This window comes from Anoplophora glabripennis, unplaced genomic scaffold, assembly GCF_000390285.2.
Source record: "Anoplophora glabripennis isolate ALB-LARVAE unplaced genomic scaffold, Agla_2.0 scaffold182, whole genome shotgun sequence".
Classification (NCBI taxonomy): Eukaryota; Metazoa; Arthropoda; class Insecta; order Coleoptera; family Cerambycidae; genus Anoplophora; species Anoplophora glabripennis.
Window position 1 is genome coordinate 142,614 of NW_019416287.1, and position 19,777 is coordinate 162,390.

Here is a 19,777-nt window from a genome sequence, read left to right on the forward strand (position 1 = left end):
TATCGGTTGTCATAATTCTTTGTAAGCTTACTACAAAATAGAAAAAATGAACAACTAATACATTCATGTATCGTGTTGTTTTGTGATCTATGTCTTATCTATATTTTGTTAGGCATTTCACGAGGTTAGTGTTATTTTTTAATATACTTTTCGATCTTACAACTGATATAAATAAATTATTAATTTATGTATTTTTTTATATTTCAGTACTAGTTTTTAGTGACAAGATGAATAATTTTGGTGGAGATTATCTCGGGGAAAATAGTGATTTTGAAGATGAGGAATATGACAGCGAAAAAGAGGACTATGAAGAAACTTATTACAGACAACAAATTGAATCTGATAATGATTCCAATGCAAGAAATAGCGATTCTGATAATGATTATAGAAGGGAAAAAAGTGAATTGGAGTTATTACGTGAGAAAAATATAAAAGAAAGAGATGCATTTTTAGCAAAACTTATGAATGATCCAGAATATGCCGATGTTGTAGCTTCTGCAAATGAACTGAAAAAATCAAATATTAATAAAATTACAAAACCAAGAAGAGATCCCTCCTTTCAGTACAAAGGACAGTTTAGTATTCCAGTTGAGAAACGTAGATCCAGTAGGTTGCAAAATGTACCACCAGTCTTTTTCAAGGAAGATTTGATCGATGAAATTGAAATGAATAGGAAAAGAAAAAGATCACAGGAATATGATTATTACGACTTAGAAACAGTTATTTATCATCCTAAAAAGTCTAGAGCATCTTCTCATAATACAGTTCGAACACCAATTGTTCCAGTAGAAGATATTACAGATAACATGATAGCCAATATTGCTAGAAAAGGGACCACAAAGGTATATTCTGATACAGGAACAAGTTGTCACCAATGTAGGCAGAAAACTAAAGATCAGAAAACTTTCTGCAGAAGTCTCAGTTGTGTCGGAGTGAGAGGACAGTTTTGTGGAGTATGTCTAGAAAATAGGTAAAACAGCATCAAATAATGTAAATGTTGATATAAAAATTTCAAATATTTATCTAATTCTACAGATGATCCTTAAATATGTTCAGATGATAAAGCTAGTGATTTTTTAATTATTTTAATAGTTCCCATGGACACATATGCTAAATCGTATAGTTTTTGAAATACAGGGTGTTAAAAGTTTTTGTAAAATAAACTTAGATTATCAAATTTAATTGTGACTTAACTAAGTAAAGGTAAAAATTCACCGAGTTAGTATGCAGTGACATCAACCAGGTGCTCTTGATGTGAGAAATACATCTCTAAGAACCTCAGAGTATTTGTCTAAAATAAGCTTACCACAGTTTCATAGATTAAAAGTAATTTTAAAACTACTTATTTCGTTGAAAAATATATAGGAATTTTTTGCTGGAAATACAATTTTGAATACAGTACTTTAAGCAGAATAAAATCAGTGACTTGGAAACTTTCACACTTGCTTTCGTCCGCGATGTTTTATTTGATTTTTTATTGATTATTTTGTATTGTATTGTTTTATATTCTTGTTAAAATTTTATTTACAACAAAAAATTTCTATAATATTTATCGGTTTCAGTTATTTTCAGTTTATTCAGTAGTGTGGTAAAACTATTTTAAATTAAAAATAAGTAATGAACATTATAAAGTGACTAATTTTTTTGTAATAATAATATCTCTCATTCTAATCGCAAGGATTAGCCCAGAAGTCGGAGCTTTGTGGGGGAGAGGGGACGGCATATTATTATTCAGTAGTCTGTATGTGCGCCCAGGAATGACTTACGTTGGTAAGCTCATTCAGTGCAGGAATGAGGAAAACCTCATTAATTAGAGGGGCGATCAAGCAGCGACTGGTATCAATCTCTCACATTAACCAAGCCAACGTCTTCCACCCTGCCATACCTGAAGCGAGGGAGCCTAATTCCTCTCTACGAATATAGCTACGGTCTTACACTCACGAGAATCAAACCTGCTACAGTGACATTCATTGTATCAAGTACTGACACCTCCAACAGCTCGGGTTCCGATCGACCTCCTATAAAGTAGAAAAAACCTTTTCTGTTTGAAATACAATTAAGAATCAAATACATTTCTCAAATTTCTAAAATAGTCAGCGAGGTTGAAATTGTGGGATTTTCAGTGTATCTCACTAATTTATATAATTATATAGAAGTTCATTGAGTCTTTATTTATACTTGGTTAAATTACCAGCATGTCAAGGATCTTCCAAAGTATTTGTGAAGACATATTTTTCAAAAAATTTCTTTACGGAAACATAGGTACTTAAGGAGTACGTAATTACATAAACACTGCAAAATAATATAATAATACAAAATACTTATTCTACTAAATCAGTCATTCATTTTGTATACTCCTAGATATGGTGAAGATGTTGCTGTAGTATTAAAAGACCCTATGTGGAAGTGTCCTGTATGCCGTGACATATGCAATTGTTCTTTTTGCCGTCACAAAGCAGGTAAACGCCCAACGGGAATTTTAGCTCCACTGGCTCAACAGTCTGGTCATAAATCTGTAAAAGATTTCCTTGAAAGTTTAAAAGGCGAGGGTGATTATGTTCACCAAGATGCCGTATGGAAGAAGTTGAATGACTCCAGTTGCCTTTTAGGATATTCAACTGATTTAAAATTTGCTCATATGGGTAGAAATGTTACACACAAAATAAATTCCTTTTTGTCTTGGGAAGGACTAAAGAACTTCATTTGCAAAAAGGAAAATGAATTAGAATCTGTGATAGACCACCACAATGAACCTAGGTGTTTATTGGGATTTTTCCAAGGTACAGATAATGCTCTTTTGGACGATGGCAGTCACTGTCACATGGGCCCAACATATTTAAAATATGAACAACTCATTCAAACAATGCAAGCCAAACTAACAGTAGTCGAAAAAGAATATATCACTATCACTAAGACCTTGGAAATAACTGGAAGGAAGCGCATAGGTAAGAATATTTTAAAAAATACTCGCAATATTTTACTCTCATTTTACTTTGTTTTGTAGATGATGTCAGTAAAAAAGAAATAAATTATAATGAGACTTTAGAAGGAAAAAAGGAATTTGTTCTGACACAGGAAAACAAGTTAGTTGTGAAACAATTTCACCATGAGGCGAAAGTTGCAGAAATAATTGAAAAAAAGTTCTTATGTACGGAAGGTACTAGAAAATTAAGTAAACCTTTCAATTTTTCTGTTGCAATTTTAATTTTGTTTTATTTCTTAGATGTTACCAAAAATGAAATCGATTTTTCTGCGAGTGTGGGTGAAAAGGAATTAATTCAAAAAGAAGGTCATGAGTTAGAATTAATGGAATACGTTCAAGACAAACCTAAGTATAAAAAGGGAATTGAAAAAAAGCACCTAGGTAAGCTTAAAGATTAACCACACTTTTTTACATTACTATTATGAATAATTTTTCAATATATTTTGTAGACAATAAAAATAATATAAATTATAACGGAAAAGAATCCAAGGAATTTTTTCTGAAAGAGGAAAATGCACTAATAGTAAGGAAAGATGAAATAGACATAAGTGATAAACGTTATTTGGATAAATTTGCAGAAATTACTGAAAGTAGGCACTTATGTATGGAAGGTATTAGAAGATTAAATTAAATTTTGAAATTTTTTTATTGTATTAATTTTTTTTTATTTCTTAGATGACGTGAACAAAAATGAAACCGACTCTTCTGTAGGTTTGGGCGAATCAAAGGAATTAATTAAAAAAAAGTTAGAATTAATGGTATCTCTACAAGATAATCCTAAGCATTTACTGGGATTTTTGAAAGGTACAGGTCAAGCTTTGATGGATGATGGCACTTCCCGTCACATAGGCCCCATTTATTTTAAACATAACAACGATAAATAAAATGTAGCATAACTAAAACTACGTGATTCATACCAAATACAGTATTTGTCTTTTTTTAATTATATTCAGTAAATACTTTTCTGCAAAGTCTTTCCTGGAAATTAATTATATACACATGAAAGGGTACAATATTTTTAATATTTAGTTTTTTAATTTTATGTCTAGATGTCGTTTATATTCTTTGTGTTTTGAAATAAATTTTTGTTATGAAAGTAATATCAATTTCTTATAGTGATAATTTCTTAAAAATAATTTTTAAATATTGGAAGTTGTTATATTAAAATTTTTTTTCTTATCCTAATTTAAAATATTTTTAAACGTATTTAAATTCATTAAGCAGAACATCAGGAAAATCATTAAATATTGTCAGCAAACTAAAATAGGATGATAACGATGTTAGCGATATCTGCATCGATTTTTTTTTAGTAGGGTTCTAAAAGTCCAATAAAACTGCATCACAGTGTATTTCAAATCTTTATATTTTTTTAGATACATTCCGAATCCACTTCATTACAACACAGCAGTGTTAGTTTAAATATGTATTTTCTGTTTGTATATATTATGAATATATTCAATTAATGCTGCATTATCTGTGTTAGAGATGTAGTTTTTAATGTTATTTAAAATATAAAAGAACACCTATATCTATTTTACCTGAAAACATGCAAAGAAACAGTCTATGAAATATTAAATCCTGCTGCAATCATACACCCACATAAATGAAAAGAATCTACTCGTAATCCTTCCCAATATAGATAACTTGCTCACGATCACAATTCTATATCCTCATAAAACCTATTATTAAAAAGAGCATATGTTCATACTGATTTGTATTATATTGTGTCCGTGTCTCCTGTTAGGGGTCACTACGATTTCTTTGTTAGTTGAAGGAAACCATCATCATAGCTAAATAAGTCGATTTGTCATGAAATAGACGATGTTTCATTTACCAAACATAATTTATACACCCGAAATAACAAAACCATATTTGAAAATTTTGCTAACTCGAGGGTTAATTAATATTTTATTAGTCTTTTAATAACTTTTAATTCATGAACTAGTAATTACTAGTATTTGACATTTCAGACCGTAATTTTGCAATTAAATATCTTGTTTATCTGTCAATTTAGTTGGTTAATCTGGCAACATTAAAGGAATCGCTTATAAAAATATGAAAGCAGTGATGGCCAAAGAAGTTGGAAGGGATACAGGAAAGAAACTGCATTTTGTCTGTCTGTTTTCCGCGCTGAGTGACTTAAGTGGGGGAATTATTGTTTTATCCATCAGATGATTAAGGGGGGTCAATTTTGACTGCAATGTATGTTTTCTCAATAAGTTCAGAAATATTTTCAATTTTTAAATTATTTTTTTATCCGACTATATTATCATGCTTTGTATCCTCAAATTTTCTAATAAAAAAATTCCCAATATTTTACGAATAAATAATATTTTCTGGATTTGGGATCAAAAACGCCCCGCTTGGTCTTCCATTTGTTTCATTTCTATTGGATAAAGTGGTCAAAGAATATTCATGCAGTCGCAATACAAAGCGGTGGCCTCTAGTTGCATTTATCAATTTCATTGACATAGGTGGAATAAATGTATTTGGGCTATATGTTGATAAATATGACGAAAAAGGAAAATCTTTTTGAAAGAGGCTGTTTCTTCAAGATTTGGGTATTGAGCTAGTTACACCCTTTATACAATCCCGACCGCGTCAAGGCTTACGTGGACACGTTCAAACAGCCATAGATATGACACTATCGAAATGTTCAGAAGATTCTGAAGATGTAGAGCCAGCTGAAAATTCCAAGAAACGTGGCCAATGTAAAATTTGCAGTCGATCTTCCGACAGAAAATTCGCATCGAAATGCGATAAATGCAAGCGTTTTATCTGCAAGGAACATTCAGAGATTTAAAAAACCATAGTTTGTAATACATGTGGCGACTTAAACTGTATTTTTTTCAAATTTCTTAAATTAATTCAGCAAGTTCAGACTGACATTTTTACTTTTTTTCTGGTTAATTGGAATTAGAAATTTGATTTAGTAATGTTTCTTACTTCATTTAATAAAACAATATAACAATAAAGTTGTGAAAACATGTTTTTATTTCCTAAAACTAATGGGGTCATTTTTGACCACCCTTGGTCATCCATGTATAAAAAAAAGGTTGTTCATCCGAAGGTTAAAACAGACTAAACTTATATGCAGTATAACTTAACTGTACAACCTGAACTGTTTAACTAGAATGTAAGGCAGTGGGCAGTAGTATAGACCAGCGGTCTTCAAACTTTTACGACTTACGGAACCCCGCCAACATTTCGATTCTTTTGAGGAACTCGCACCTAAAAAAATTTTCAAACATTTTTTACTGATTATCTAATATATTTATAAATACTACGATTAACAAAATAAATATTCCACTAAGTAAAAATTAAAGTAAGACTAAAGTAAATATTTATTGAGTAATTAAAAAAAGAGTAAATATACCTATTCAAAGACTGGCATGTGCTTGAATATTTTTACATAATATGTTAAAATCAGATGCTATTGTTGTAAGTTGCAATCGCATTTCAAATTCTGTATTAAGCGCATTGCAATACTTTGTTTTTGTCGCTACGTACGTGGAAAATGATTTTTCGCACAGGCCAAAAATCAAGAGAAAGGCAACGTAACCAACGCGAAGAACGCTGCGCCAGCTTATGTTATGTGCCGACTTACTTGCACTTGCATGTGCGGAACCCCAGTTTGAATACCACTGGTATAGACCTTACTATCTTCTTACTGTGAGTGATACTGATGCACTTAAGTTGACTAAAATATTCTAAATATTTAGTACATCCGACAGTGGATTTGAAATTTTCGTTTAATGATGTCACGTCTATTTTACTTTTTACGAGTTATGTGAGGTGTAAACGGAAACACAAAATATACAGGTCCCTTATTTCTTTAACCACTGAAATAGTAAAGTTATAAAACTATTAAGAACTGATTAACTGCAAAATTTATTTATCAAAAATAACACCACTGAATATAAACTAGTACAAAAATAAATATTTAAAAATAATAAAAACAAAATGTATACTGTTATATGTATTAACCATGTTCCTCTTCTTCTGGCTCCGAATACCCTTCTGAACTGCTAGTTTCAGAATTTTTCTCTTCGTTTGCTTGGTTTTCGTCGAGTTCTCTTAATTTTTCAAAAATACGTCGATGCCTTGCTTTTAGTTGTTCTTCCTAAATTCAATAAAATATTCACGTAAATTGTAATACCCTTACTATTTTAAATTACTTACTCTGATCCTTTCATCTTGTTTCTTAAGTATATCTATGGATTCCGACAGTGGGATAAGCTTTGTTGGTTTATTGCAATGAGCACAGTCTTCCATTATTTTAAAAACTTTACTGTCTGGCTGAACTTCTTTGGCTTTATTTAAAGTGGAAAATGGTTTATACCTCTCTTTTACTGGGATTTTCTCAATTTCACAGAGCTTCTGTATATGTCTTTCATTCTCGCTTAAAGACAACTTATTTATAGTCGCTTCAATATCGTCTAGGTTTTTACGAAATATTATTTCCTTTTCAACTTTGTCTCTAAAACTTTTTATTGACTCTCCTTTATCTGGTAATCTTCCTATTAATGCACTGCAAACAAAAATAAAATTTTAATAAAGGAGTAACTTCTAATTACTTCTTAATATAGGTACATACTTATTTTTTAATAAAGCGTTTTCCCGCTGTAGTATTTCCCTTAACTGTATCAAATTAATTTTACTTAGATCTTCCCTTTTCTTTAAATCTGACATTTTTTTTAGCAAATATTATAGGATAGCGATACAACTTTTCGAAAATTAAAATTGACATACTTCATAGTTCTATATCTGCAATTTCTACACACATGCCAAAGATGTTGGGTAGGAAGATCAAAGACTGCAATTTATCTATGGGACTTATGAAAGGGCTATCATTTTTATATAAAAATAAATTGTATACTTTGCTAACAACTTGCTGATATACAATAAAACAAGATTTATAATACTAACTGTTTATGTAGTCCTTATGGACCCATGAGCCATATAAACAAAGGTGCTAATAATTTTAATAGTTTCTAGGTGTTCGATCTAATTGTAAGTAATGTTTGATCCTTCCTAACAAATTTTTATTTCTTTGTTATAGGATCAATGAGGTCTATATAATATCCAAGAGTCGTAAAATACGTTGCATATATGAGAACTGTTAAATCCAAACTATTTAAATTTATTTTTTTGCATATTCTTAAATTACTATGAACACAAACAAAATATAGTCCATTTGTTTTTGTTTTAGCTTTTATACAACGTTTTGGATAAAACGTAGTATGGATCAATAAGACTATAAAGCTGTCACTCAAGTCCATTGTTATTTTTCGACCTATTGACATATGTCAATGGGTTTGCATGGATTAAGATTTTAGTAATGTTACAATTTTGTTGAAATTTTATATCGTAATAGCATCAGAGCAATATGTTTACCTGGAAGTGTTTTGAACAGTTTAGGTGCAGCAAAAACTTAGTTGTAATATCATGATAACTAATAAAAATACATCTCATATCAAATGTGTATCGTAGAAATAGTTAATTTGTTTAAATATAATGGCAGAACAAAATTTAGTGCCTACTCAAACACAAAATCAGTTTCAAAACCCGATGTTTCGAGAAATACATAAAAACACTTGGCTGAAACGTATATCATCTACTAATTCAAAAAAGGTAAGATTACATTACACTGTAGAGCTTTTTTTAATATGTGTATGTAATTGATGAATTATATTCATAAAAAAATATATTTTAGAAGAAGGAGAGATTCTGGGTAGTTTTTTGCGTTCATGATGATACTGATGCATTTCTTGAAACATATGTAGACAATAAACTAGCTGTATTCCATAAACCTGAGTGGTTTGTCTCACTGAATAATGTGCAGCATATCTCACCAACAATTTGTGCTCATGAGCAAGAATATGAATTTGTTTTAACCCTCAGTTCTGAAGTGATAAGACTTGCAGCTCCGACATGGGAACAAATGTTAGACTGGGTTGAAAGTCTTAGAGGAAAGCTTTATGAACTAAGAATTTTAAGTCCAAAAGAAAACTTGTACACGAAGTTACCTGATCGAGGTTTGCCTTTATTGCCAACAAGAGATCCCACATCACCTTTACCACCTCCACCTGAAGTGCCTCCCGAAAATCTACCTGGTATCGAACCATTACGTCCAAGTGAAACCCCTCATTCTGGTAGTATGAATAGTTTATATGGAAGAAGAAGATCTGAATCTCAAAGTAGTGGATTGATAAGAAGAAACAGTAATGCGAGTGAGCCTAGAAGTGCAAGGATATCGAATGATGTGTTTAACTTTGAAAATTTGAATATATTAGACAATAGTGCCCCAACTTCAGCTTCAGAAGGAACTCCAGCCACCCATTATGAATTGCTCTTTCAAATGCAACAAACGCCAGGTTGGTATTATATTAAATAATGGACAACCCTTTTTCCCTTAGCCATTAAGTAACTTTATATCTATCTATAATTTTAATGGCATTTTTAAATTAAATATATCAAAAATGAAAGATGTTTGAACAACATAATGTTCAAGCAATACTAGAAATTTATCCTGACAATCCTGTTATTTTGCAATAAATTGAATTGGCGATTTGAGAACAACTGACTCATTAATACTGACAAGCAGTTATTTGTGTCAAGATACCTATCTGCAGTTACAGATGAAACATGAATCACCCAATTAAGCTTAGAATTCAGACTACCGAAGTGCCAAGTAACTATCGTTAAGCTTTATTATTACAGCATTTTCTATACAAATGATTCATATTTGTTAATAAAAATTGAAGTTTAGAGGCCTCCAAGGTAGCCTAAATAGTTTTAATTTAAAACAACTAATTTATACTTCTTGATTAACACGTAAATTATTTTTAATGTCGTTATAGGTCCGTCCAATAGAAATGTAGATAGGCAGCTAGAGAGGATAGAAAACAACAGGTTACTAGAAAGGTCAGCTAGTTGTTCTCCAAGAATATTACAGCCTCCGCCACAACCATACAAGACACTGAGGGAGCAGCAAGTATTACAGCTACAGAAAGAGATGAAGCATCCAAGTGGAGTACGAATCCAACTGCGGAAAAAGGACTGCATAAGTTCAATTGGTTTTGTGGACTCTTTTGATGCTGTTTGGTAATAACTTAACAAAAATATTTGATATATTATATATTTAAAAAATTTTGTACAGGATATGTGGCTGGAAACAAAAGGAACACCCTATGCTTTATAATGCTCTACATATAGGAGACCGTTTGATAAGCATAGAAGGCATTAGTATTAAATCGGCAGCAGAAGCTCATAAAATTTTACACTCTCACTACTGCGGTCTTTTTGTAAGTAATTCAGATAGTATCGGGTGTCCCAAAATTCATGCAAAATTTGAATTTTATGCTATTTGTGTGGTAAAGTGTTGCCAACGGAAATAGAAAGCGTGACAACTAACAGTTCAGGGTTATTAAAAATGGAGCGCTATGCGAAAGAGCAACGCGTTTTCATTATTGAACAGTATTTAAAAAATAATGAAAGAATTACTTCTTGCGTAAATTTTGGGACACTCTTTATATACTCTGAATAAAAGTAAAAAATCTTAAAAACATCTCATCTGTAGGTTAACATTGTTATAAAAAGAGTACCTCATGGTCAAGTCTTGGTGATACATCGTGAATCAGAGGGCCAGTCTCTGGGAATTGTACAAGAAAATAACACTGCTGTAATAGAAACTGTACAAGCAGATAGTCTTGCAGCTAGGCATGGTCTGACAGCTAAAACGAAGACTTGCGATGGAGTATCCTTTACGAATTGGGTACTTACAGAAATAAATGGACGTCCTTTAAATTTATTTTTTAAGAAAAATCAAGTTCGTGATAGACTTAATTCAGTAGGAAGAGACATATCTATTTTAGTACAACCTTTAGATCTGATAAAACAATTAAAAAAACAGATGAAATCTCTAAAAAACTATAAAGATTATATTTTACAATGATATGTCTAGTACCAGTTGCGAAATATTTTTAATATAGATAGATTTAACGTGCAATACCTTGTGAGCAGTTATTTTTCTCGTACTTTCTTATTAGAGAATAAGGTCTGAATTATATACTGTGATTATTTTATACAAGTCTATGTAGAAAAAAAGCATTTACTTCTCCACATATTTTATATGAACTTACAATTTTAAAGTCACATTTTATTAAATAAGTAGGAAATTTTAGCGTTATGACGAATTAGTGAACTTAGTATACATATCGTATATTTTATTAATATTTTAAATTGTAGTAGCAGTCAAATGTACATTAACATTTTGACTAAATTATTTATTTCTTCCATTCTGTGTAGCTTTGTATTTGTGATTTTAGTTTGTACTTCAAATTTTTTTTTTAATAAATTTATTACCGCATATATCTCAAAATTTACTTTAATACCCTTACATTTTTTCATTTAGTTAAATGACTCAGTGATTGATGACTGAACTGTTAGTTGTTAATGTTTAAATTAATATTTACAAACAAGAAAAATTATTCATGTTTTCGATTTTTCCATTTATTGATAATTGACGAAATTTAAATCTATCGGTAATTTATTTAGCTATAAATTTTAGCAATGGTTCCATAAAATATAAGATCGATGGTGGTTCTACTGACTTCATTACTCTTGTCAAGTGAATGCGTTTGTTTAAAGCTTACATTTTAATATGTAATGCTAAATGATGTAGCAGCACACAGAACAGACAATTGCTTGCCAATTTATATACAGGGTCGGAAAGTCCCCATGGTTCATCGGCCGTTACGTGAGAGCGATAAAGAAAGTCATAGAAATCCGTGCGATAGATAAAGATCGCTATAATGAAGGCGTCTAATAGTCACCACCCATTTCGCCCTTCCACAAATAAGATCCACTTCTTATATAAGAAAAAAAGCAGTGAATAGCTATTATTTGGTAATGGTTGGACTACACAGAGCACAAACTGCATAGTAAATATTCGGTACTCCCACTATGTCTTTCACTGCTGCGCAATGGTAACCATGGCCACCACTGTAAACACTTTACGGATGTAGAGGCGAGCTAGAGGAGCCCACGTATTCAGAGTTTTGCACACGAAATTTGCAAGTCGAGTTTAACTGACTACATTATACAAATTTAACATTTCCTTTTTAATTTAAATAACAAATCTAATCTAGTTAATTATGTAGAAAACATTAAACTAAATTTTTTTACTATGATAATTTCAAGGGGGCAGCACCCCAGAGCTCCCAGCACCAGCCGCCACTGCTTCTAGTTAATTTTTGTAAACCGCTTTACTGTCGTCTTGAATTCAAAACATTCAGTCAAATTACTCGTACGCAGGACGCATTGTGCGCATATTTCATGTAGGCATTAACATCATAACATCCCCAGAATAGAAAACTATTCTGTGTCTGAAGTCTTAAAAATAAAATGAGAGAGCGAGTTCTTTTCTCTCTACATGCTTCTCCATATAATACATACATGTTCTAAATTGCAACAAAGGGACATACCTACCTAGACCAGCTAGACCTAAAGCAACCGGATGTTGATACCGCGCCATTATTCCATGGCTAGAAATTGGCCTCAATGATTTGGGATCGAAGGGGATTATCCCTCTTTATCCTGCCTCATCTCGTGTAGGTCTGGACAGCCTTCGTAGGTGGGCCCCATCCGTCGTCTACCCCGACCGCAAATGCGGCCGGTGTAGGTGCTTTGTGGGACCTCCCTTTGTCCTGGCTGGGCCCCGCCCGCTAGGGCCCTTTCTTCTGGCGCTCTTCTTGCAAGTGATATACTAATATGCATCATGTCAATTTCCCACTCAGCTCACCCAATACCACTATACTATTTTGTTTGCGAACCCTTGAATAGTTCATGTGTGCAGTTAAGTTAGTAGGTACAGGTTTAGTTTGTTAAATTAATAATTTTCCCATTTGAGCTACACAGTCGTGGAAAACGGTAGTATTTGCGCGGATAAATAGCAGTCTTTATTCTCTCTATTTATTCCAACAGCTTTGCAGAAATCTTATTTAATTCGTCTGTATATCATTTTGTTGTGGTAAAAATGATAATCACGTATTTTATGTGTAAACCCAGCATTAATGTGTGGTTTTCCATGATTAAATTGTTGAGTAATGAGTGACAAACCAATTTCTTTAAACTGTGGTCTGTGGTGTGGTGAAGTAGCATAAACGAATAGTACAGGGACAGGGGGTTACACGAATCTGGAAAGCAAGTGTGGGAAGTGGAAATGGATCATGGATTTAGATGAATGTTGACATTCGTGTTGATCCAGTAGCGTTCGACCTATATTTCTAGAGTTGACATTGACAGTTTAACAAATTGCAAGCTATGGCCTTCAGGTTTAATTGCAGAAATAGTGGCGACTAAAACTCAACGACTAAATGAAGATGTAAGCAACTATTGAACCATGAGAGAATAAGTATTATTTTTTGTAACTTGTTACCCAAATGTGATGTATTATAATTATTTATTAACGAGTTCATTAGAACTTGGAAATGTGTAGTGATATACATAATTCTGTGCTCCTAAGCACTTTCTACAGTGGTAAAAAGAAACTGAGAATAATTTTTCACAAAGGAAATATTGTCTGGGACAATGAGAAGCCTCCATCTGGTGAGTACTGTATTTAAATATTTATTTAGTGATATTTATTTATTATTATTTTTTTTAAGAACAATACACTTTACCAATTGAAAACATTATAGCCGTTCAACACAATTATTTAAGGAATACCCATCCATCAGAAAACAAACAAATAGATCCCAATTCGTTTACCATTCACTATTCAGAAAGAGGAAAATATGCTAAATGGGTTTATAAAAATGTGTCGCTAAAACATTCAGACCCTTTACAAGTATCAACATGGATTAAAACATTACAAAATTATTTACAACGTGAGTATCTACCTTCCCATTCGTAATTATTATGTTGTTGGCATTGAAATTCTTATATATCAGGTTTTTACATACATGTTATTTTTTACTATTTTTACATTTACCTTCAAATCGATTAAATTAAGTATTAATTTTTTTAGTTTAGTTAACATATATACGCATTGTAAGTTTTTATTATTTCTTCATAATACTTATTCTCTATATTACTTGCTTCCTCTTTTAATTCACTGTAACATTATTAAAAAAAATGGATTCTGGCTTGTACATAATCGTATTACAATTACTTTCATTGTGGCTACCTATAACAGAATATTTCAAGCAAGCTTTGCAGAATACAGCTTTTTATGTCCAGCAACGTAATTTTTTCTATTGTACATTGTAGACATATTTTTCTCAACTTATCTAAAAGATCAGTATATGATAAAAGGATTTGATAAAATATTATTGTATTACCATTGTTTTTATTGTTTTAAGAGCTTGGAATATTTTGATATAGCTAAATTCAATATAGAAGTTAGAAAACCCAAAGAAAACGTTTTTCATTTCATTAACATATTTTAGGTTTAAAAAAAAGGCCAAAGCATTTATTATTATTTGTAAATCCATTTGGTGGAAAGAGAAATGCTTTGCAGATATATGAAAAATATGGAAAACATTTATTCATTGTCGCTGGTATAGAAGTTACAGTAAATATTTCCCAGAGGAAGGATCAGATTAAGGATTATATTGTTAATCACAACTTAGATATGTTTGATTCTGTAGCTTGTGTTGGTGGCGATGGTACTCTTTCTGAGTTATTTAATGGACTAGTTTTACGTGAATGTCGATTAAGAGGTATAGATGCTGATGATATAAACCAAAACTTGCCAAAGCCCAAAATACCAGTTGGTGTAATACCAGGTAACGTCATACTTTTTATAATTGTAAATATTTCAATGTGTTCAATTTTACTTAATCACTATTAGGGGAACAAATATAGTAAATATAACAAATATAATAACCTTTATATACCAGAGTACCTGATTAAATATTAAACAACTTTTATTACGTGTACAAGGTCAGTAAATGTATGTTTTTAATTTTATTTAAGGTTGAATAAACTTCCGAGGTTATAACAATTTGTTCAGTAATACAAATTATTTATACCATGAAGTTAAAAAAATGTATAAAAATTAGGTATTATTAGGTTGAAGTTGTAACAGTAGCTAATATTCGTAATAATTCAGATCTAACAAGGAGAAGGTAAGGTAGTCGGATTTTTGTAATTTTTGATATTTATGGTACGTGTAGTTTGGACCTTGAATAAGAATTTTTCGAAGTAGTTCGACGCAACGTTAATAAATTACCGAGATAATCGATTTTGAAGTTTTACCTGACAGCTAAANTGTTTGACAAAATGTAATTATACTTCATATAGCTGTAATTTTTCTAACATGTCAACATCTTTTTTGAAAACTTTTAAATTGAATTTAAAATGTCCCGCGGATATCAACGCATGCGCATAAAAACGTCCCCAGCAATAATTAGTGTAGTTTCAGGGACAGGGGGTTACACGAATCTGGAAAGCAAGTGTGGGAAGTGGAAATGGATCATGGATTTAGATGAATGTTGACATTCGTGTTGATCCAGTAGCGTTCGACCTATATTTCTAGAGTTGACATTGACAGTTTAACAAATATGGCCTTCAGGTTTAATTGCAGAAATAGTGGCGACTAAAACTCAACGACTAAATGAAGATGTAAGCAACTATTGAACCATGAGAGAATAAGTATTATTTTTTGTAACTTGTTACCCAAATGTGATGTATTATAATTATTTATTAACGAGTTCATTAGAACTTGGAAATGTGTAGTGATATACATAATTCTGTGCTCCTAAGCACTTTCTACAGTGGTAAAAAGAAACTGAGAATAATTTTTCACAAAGGAAATATTGTCTGGGACAATGAGAAGCCTCCATCTGGTGAGTACTGTATTTAAATATTTATTTAGTGATATTTATTTATTATTATTTTTTTTAAGAACAATACACTTTACCAATTGAAAACATTATAGCCGTTCAACACAATTATTTAAGGAATACCCATCCATCAGAAAACAAACAAATAGATCCCAATTCGTTTACCATTCACTATTCAGAAAGAGGAAAATATGCTAAATGGGTTTATAAAAATGTGTCGCTAAAACATTCAGACCCTTTACAAGTATCAACATGGATTAAAACATTACAAAATTATTTACAACGTGAGTATCTACCTTCCCATTCGTAATTATTATGTTGTTGGCATTGAAATTCTTATATATCAGGTTTTTACATACATGTTATTTTTTACTATTTTTACATTTACCTTCAAATCGATTAAATTAAGTATTAATTTTTTTAGTTTAGTTAACATATATACGCATTGTAAGTTTTTATTATTTCTTCATAATACTTATTCTCTATATTACTTGCTTCCTCTTTTAATTCACTGTAACATTATTAAAAAAAATGGATTCTGGCTTGTACATAATCGTATTACAATTACTTTCATTGTGGCTACCTATAACAGAATATTTCAAGCAAGCTTTGCAGAATACAGCTTTTTATGTCCAGCAACGTAATTTTTTCTATTGTACATTGTAGACATATTTTTCTCAACTTATCTAAAAGATCAGTATATGATAAAAGGATTTGATAAAATATTATTGTATTACCATTGTTTTTATTGTTTTAAGAGCTTGGAATATTTTGATATAGCTAAATTCAATATAGAAGTTAGAAAACCCAAAGAAAACGTTTTTCATTTCATTAACATATTTTAGGTTTAAAAAAAAGGCCAAAGCATTTATTATTATTTGTAAATCCATTTGGTGGAAAGAGAAATGCTTTGCAGATATATGAAAAATATGGAAAACATTTATTCATTGTCGCTGGTATAGAAGTTACAGTAAATATTTCCCAGAGGAAGGATCAGATTAAGGATTATATTGTTAATCACAACTTAGATATGTTTGATTCTGTAGCTTGTGTTGGTGGCGATGGTACTCTTTCTGAGTTATTTAATGGACTAGTTTTACGTGAATGTCGATTAAGAGGTATAGATGCTGATGATATAAACCAAAACTTGCCAAAGCCCAAAATACCAGTTGGTGTAATACCAGGTAACGTCATACTTTTTATAATTGTAAATATTTCAATGTGTTCAATTTTACTTAATCACTATTATGGGAACAAATATAGTAAATATAACAAATATAATAACCTTTATATACCAGAGTACCTGATTAAATATTAAACAACTTTTATTACGTGTACAAGGTCAGTAAATGTATGTTTTTAATTTTATTTAAGGTTGAATAAACTTCCGAGGTTATAACAATTTGTTCAGTAATACAAATTATTTATACCATGAAGTTAAAAAAATGTATAAAAATTAGGTATTATTAGGTTGAAGTTGTAACAGTACCTAATATTCGTAATAATTCAGATCTAACAAGGAGAAGGTAAGGTAGTCGGATTTTTGTAATTTTTGATATTTATGGTACGTGTAGTTTGGACCTTGAATAAGAATCTTCCGAAGTAATTCGACGCAACGTTAATAAATTACCGAGATAATCGATTTTGAAGTTTTACCTGAGAGCTAAATCCACTAGATGTGACACATTCTTCAACTGGGAGTGTGGCCTACCAATGTAGCGTTCAGGACTGACGGTCACGAGATTGCTGGTTCGAGTCCATCGTGTGACTTTTATTTTTTTCATCTCGAAAATTATGAACAAACGAAATATTATAATAAATACTTATGTATATGTAGGAATATTCTTCAAATATTTCATTAAAATGCAAAATTGGTTGATAAACAATATTTATTATGAATTAACAATAAAGTTTCTTTAAAAAAAATAAACGAGGTCAGGTAGGTTTTTTATTTTATTTTTAGTATTTGAAATTTTATGCAGTGTGGCATAAGCCAGAATGATAATTATCATAGAAACATGGGAAGCAGACATTTTTTAAGCATCTAGCATGTGGTGTAAATATTTTTACAGGCGCATTTTGTTTTCAAAATATCGACGTCGAAGCAAATTTCGTTAACATTTTGAAAGATTGTTCTTTCATCACACAGTTTCGATGCTTCTCTACCCTTTGTGGAATTTACCAAAACTTTTTATGCCCGAGCAGGTGTGTTCTGTAAGCGGTCTTTTTGAACACGGACGACCCACGCAACCTAGCTCAAAATGTTAATTAAACACTTGAAGAATATTCCTTCATACAGTTCTCATAATATTTCGTTTGTTCATAATTTTCGAGATGAAAAAAAATAAAAAACCATATGTGCGTTTTAAACAAAAATATATATGTTACGCGACAGAATCGAACCAGCGATCTCGTGACTGTCAGTCCTGAACGCTATCAATTAGGACACGCTCCCAGTTGAAGAATGTGTCACATCTAGTGGATTTAGCTGTCAGGTAAAACTTCAAAATCGATTATCTCGGTAATTTATGAACGTTGCATCAAACTACTTCGAGAAATTCTTATTCAAGGTCCAAACTACACGTACCATAAATATCAAAAATTACAAAAATTCGACTATCTTACCTTCTTCTTGTAAGATAAAGAGACTGCTAGTTTACTTAATTTGAAGTTATTTTAACTAAAGATGCTTTTAGGTGGTAGTACTGATACTATAGCTTACTGTATCCATGGTACTACTGATCCAACAACAGCAGTGTTACATATAATATTTGGAGATTCTCTGGGTTTAGATTTAGTCTCTGTTTATGATGAGCATAGCCTACTGCGATTATATGCTAGTGTATTAAGTTATGGCTACCTAGGAGATGTAGCTTACAACAGTGATCAGTATCGTTGGATGGGACCTCGACGATACGATTATTCAGGTACTTAATCTTTTGATTAAATATTGCTGAGCGTAAATGATTCCGTAATTATTTGTTCTAGGTTTCAAAAAGTTGGTGCGAAATAAAGGTTACCAGGGAGAAATTGCCGTCTACTCAGAATCAGAAAGTGTTGAGGAGACTACCTGCAGAGAAAATTGTGAAAGATGTGAACTAAATAAGAAAACAGAATGTGATAAATTAGGTTGTAAGTGGCAGACACTGTCAGGGAAATTTTTTATGGTGAGTGGTGCCAATATTAGTTGCGCCTGCAGTCGCAGTCCCAAAGGTATAGCACCCTACAGCCATCTGGGTGACGGCATGGTTCATTTGGTTCTAGTAAAACATACTACTGTATTAAATAATTTAAGGTTATTATTAAGACTTTCAAGTGCAGATTCAACCGTTGAGGACTTGCCGTTTGTGGAAACAGTCAGCGCTCGGGAGTTCTGCTTCCGGGCTGTAGGGGGGCATAGCAGGTGGAACTGTGATGGAGAAGTTCAGCATCAGACAAACATTCGTGCGAAGTAAGAAACTTTATATTTTATAGTTTACATTAGAAAATTATAATGGGATATTTAAATAATTTTAACCTTTCGTTCCAGGGTGCGTTGTCAATTGCTCACAATTTTTAGTCGTGGTAGTCCAAGGTATGCTCCTCCCAAATCAACCTGCTGTGGATTCTGAGCCTTATTGCCCATATTTTTAGTATTTAACTCAGTATTTATTTCAACTTTATTATGAGAAATCTAAGTATTATTACTTGCTCATACTTTAGTATGGAAACTGTGAGGGAAAAATCTTGGACATGGTTTACTGTTAAGTCATTCCTGTTTTCTTGGATGTTGTTAATTTATACTGTTAACTATTTTTTATTAATTACTGTATAAAGGCCGTCTATACTTAATATTTGCTCTATATGTTATAGACTGATGCTCATTCCAAGTATGGCTAATAAAAATTTTATTTTAATGATAGTTTCATTTTTTATTTCAATCCATACCAAAAGGGAAGGGAAC

At 31.5% G+C, this 19,777-nt stretch overlaps 5 protein-coding genes across 8 annotated transcripts; 4 read left to right on the forward strand and 1 right to left on the reverse strand.

The window, feature by feature from the left end:
• On the forward strand, positions 1-4,027 carry LOC108910967. 2 transcript variants are annotated; one of them, XM_023457439.1, is made up of 7 exons: positions 1-124; positions 208-970; positions 2,362-2,945; positions 3,005-3,172; positions 3,224-3,364; positions 3,433-3,594; positions 3,659-4,027. In XM_023457439.1, exons 2-7 carry the CDS (start codon positions 228-230, stop codon positions 3,865-3,867), a joined length of 2,007 nt encoding a protein of 668 aa, XP_023313207.1. In that variant the 5' UTR covers positions 1-124; positions 208-227; the 3' UTR covers positions 3,868-4,027. The 2 variants fall into 2 exon arrangements, with proteins under 2 accessions (XP_023313207.1, XP_018571271.1); XM_018715755.1 differs by having other exon boundaries at positions 3,005-3,157.
• A 2,848-nt stretch (positions 4,028-6,875) lies between these two features.
• Positions 6,876-7,808, reverse strand: LOC108910973. Its single transcript, XM_018715761.1, has 3 exons — positions 7,581-7,808; positions 7,166-7,514; positions 6,876-7,106 (listed from the first exon to the last, which is right to left on the reverse strand). Exons 1-3 carry the CDS (start codon positions 7,673-7,675, stop codon positions 6,966-6,968), a joined length of 585 nt encoding a protein of 194 aa, XP_018571277.1. The 5' UTR covers positions 7,676-7,808; the 3' UTR covers positions 6,876-6,965.
• Positions 7,809-8,284: 476 nt separating this feature from the next.
• Positions 8,285-11,344, forward strand: LOC108910987. Its single transcript, XM_018715791.1, has 5 exons — positions 8,285-8,617; positions 8,700-9,360; positions 9,847-10,090; positions 10,146-10,290; positions 10,566-11,344. The coding sequence occupies exons 1-5, from the start codon at positions 8,501-8,503 to the stop codon at positions 10,938-10,940; spliced, it is 1,542 nt and encodes a 513-aa protein (XP_018571307.1). The 5' UTR covers positions 8,285-8,500; the 3' UTR covers positions 10,941-11,344.
• A 1,837-nt stretch (positions 11,345-13,181) lies between these two features.
• Positions 13,182-19,735, forward strand: LOC108910988 (ceramide kinase). 3 transcript variants are annotated; one of them, XM_018715793.1, is made up of 7 exons: positions 13,182-13,320; positions 15,564-15,837; positions 15,897-16,118; positions 16,680-17,018; positions 18,531-18,761; positions 18,823-19,285; positions 19,364-19,735. In XM_018715793.1, the coding sequence occupies exons 2-7, from the start codon at positions 15,720-15,722 to the stop codon at positions 19,443-19,445; spliced, it is 1,455 nt and encodes a 484-aa protein (XP_018571309.1). In that variant the 5' UTR covers positions 13,182-13,320; positions 15,564-15,719; the 3' UTR covers positions 19,446-19,735. The 3 variants fall into 3 exon arrangements, with proteins under 3 accessions (XP_018571309.1, XP_018571310.1, XP_018571308.1); XM_018715794.2 differs by lacking the exon at positions 13,182-13,320 and having other exon boundaries at positions 15,409-15,837; positions 15,930-16,118; XM_018715792.2 differs by lacking the exon at positions 13,182-13,320 and having other exon boundaries at positions 15,410-15,837.
• Positions 13,314-13,901, forward strand: LOC108910954. The gene is made up of 2 exons (XM_018715741.1): positions 13,314-13,594; positions 13,654-13,901. The coding sequence occupies exons 1-2, from the start codon at positions 13,477-13,479 to the stop codon at positions 13,899-13,901; spliced, it is 366 nt and encodes a 121-aa protein (XP_018571257.1). The 5' UTR covers positions 13,314-13,476.
• Positions 19,736-19,777: the final 42 nt, after the last annotated feature.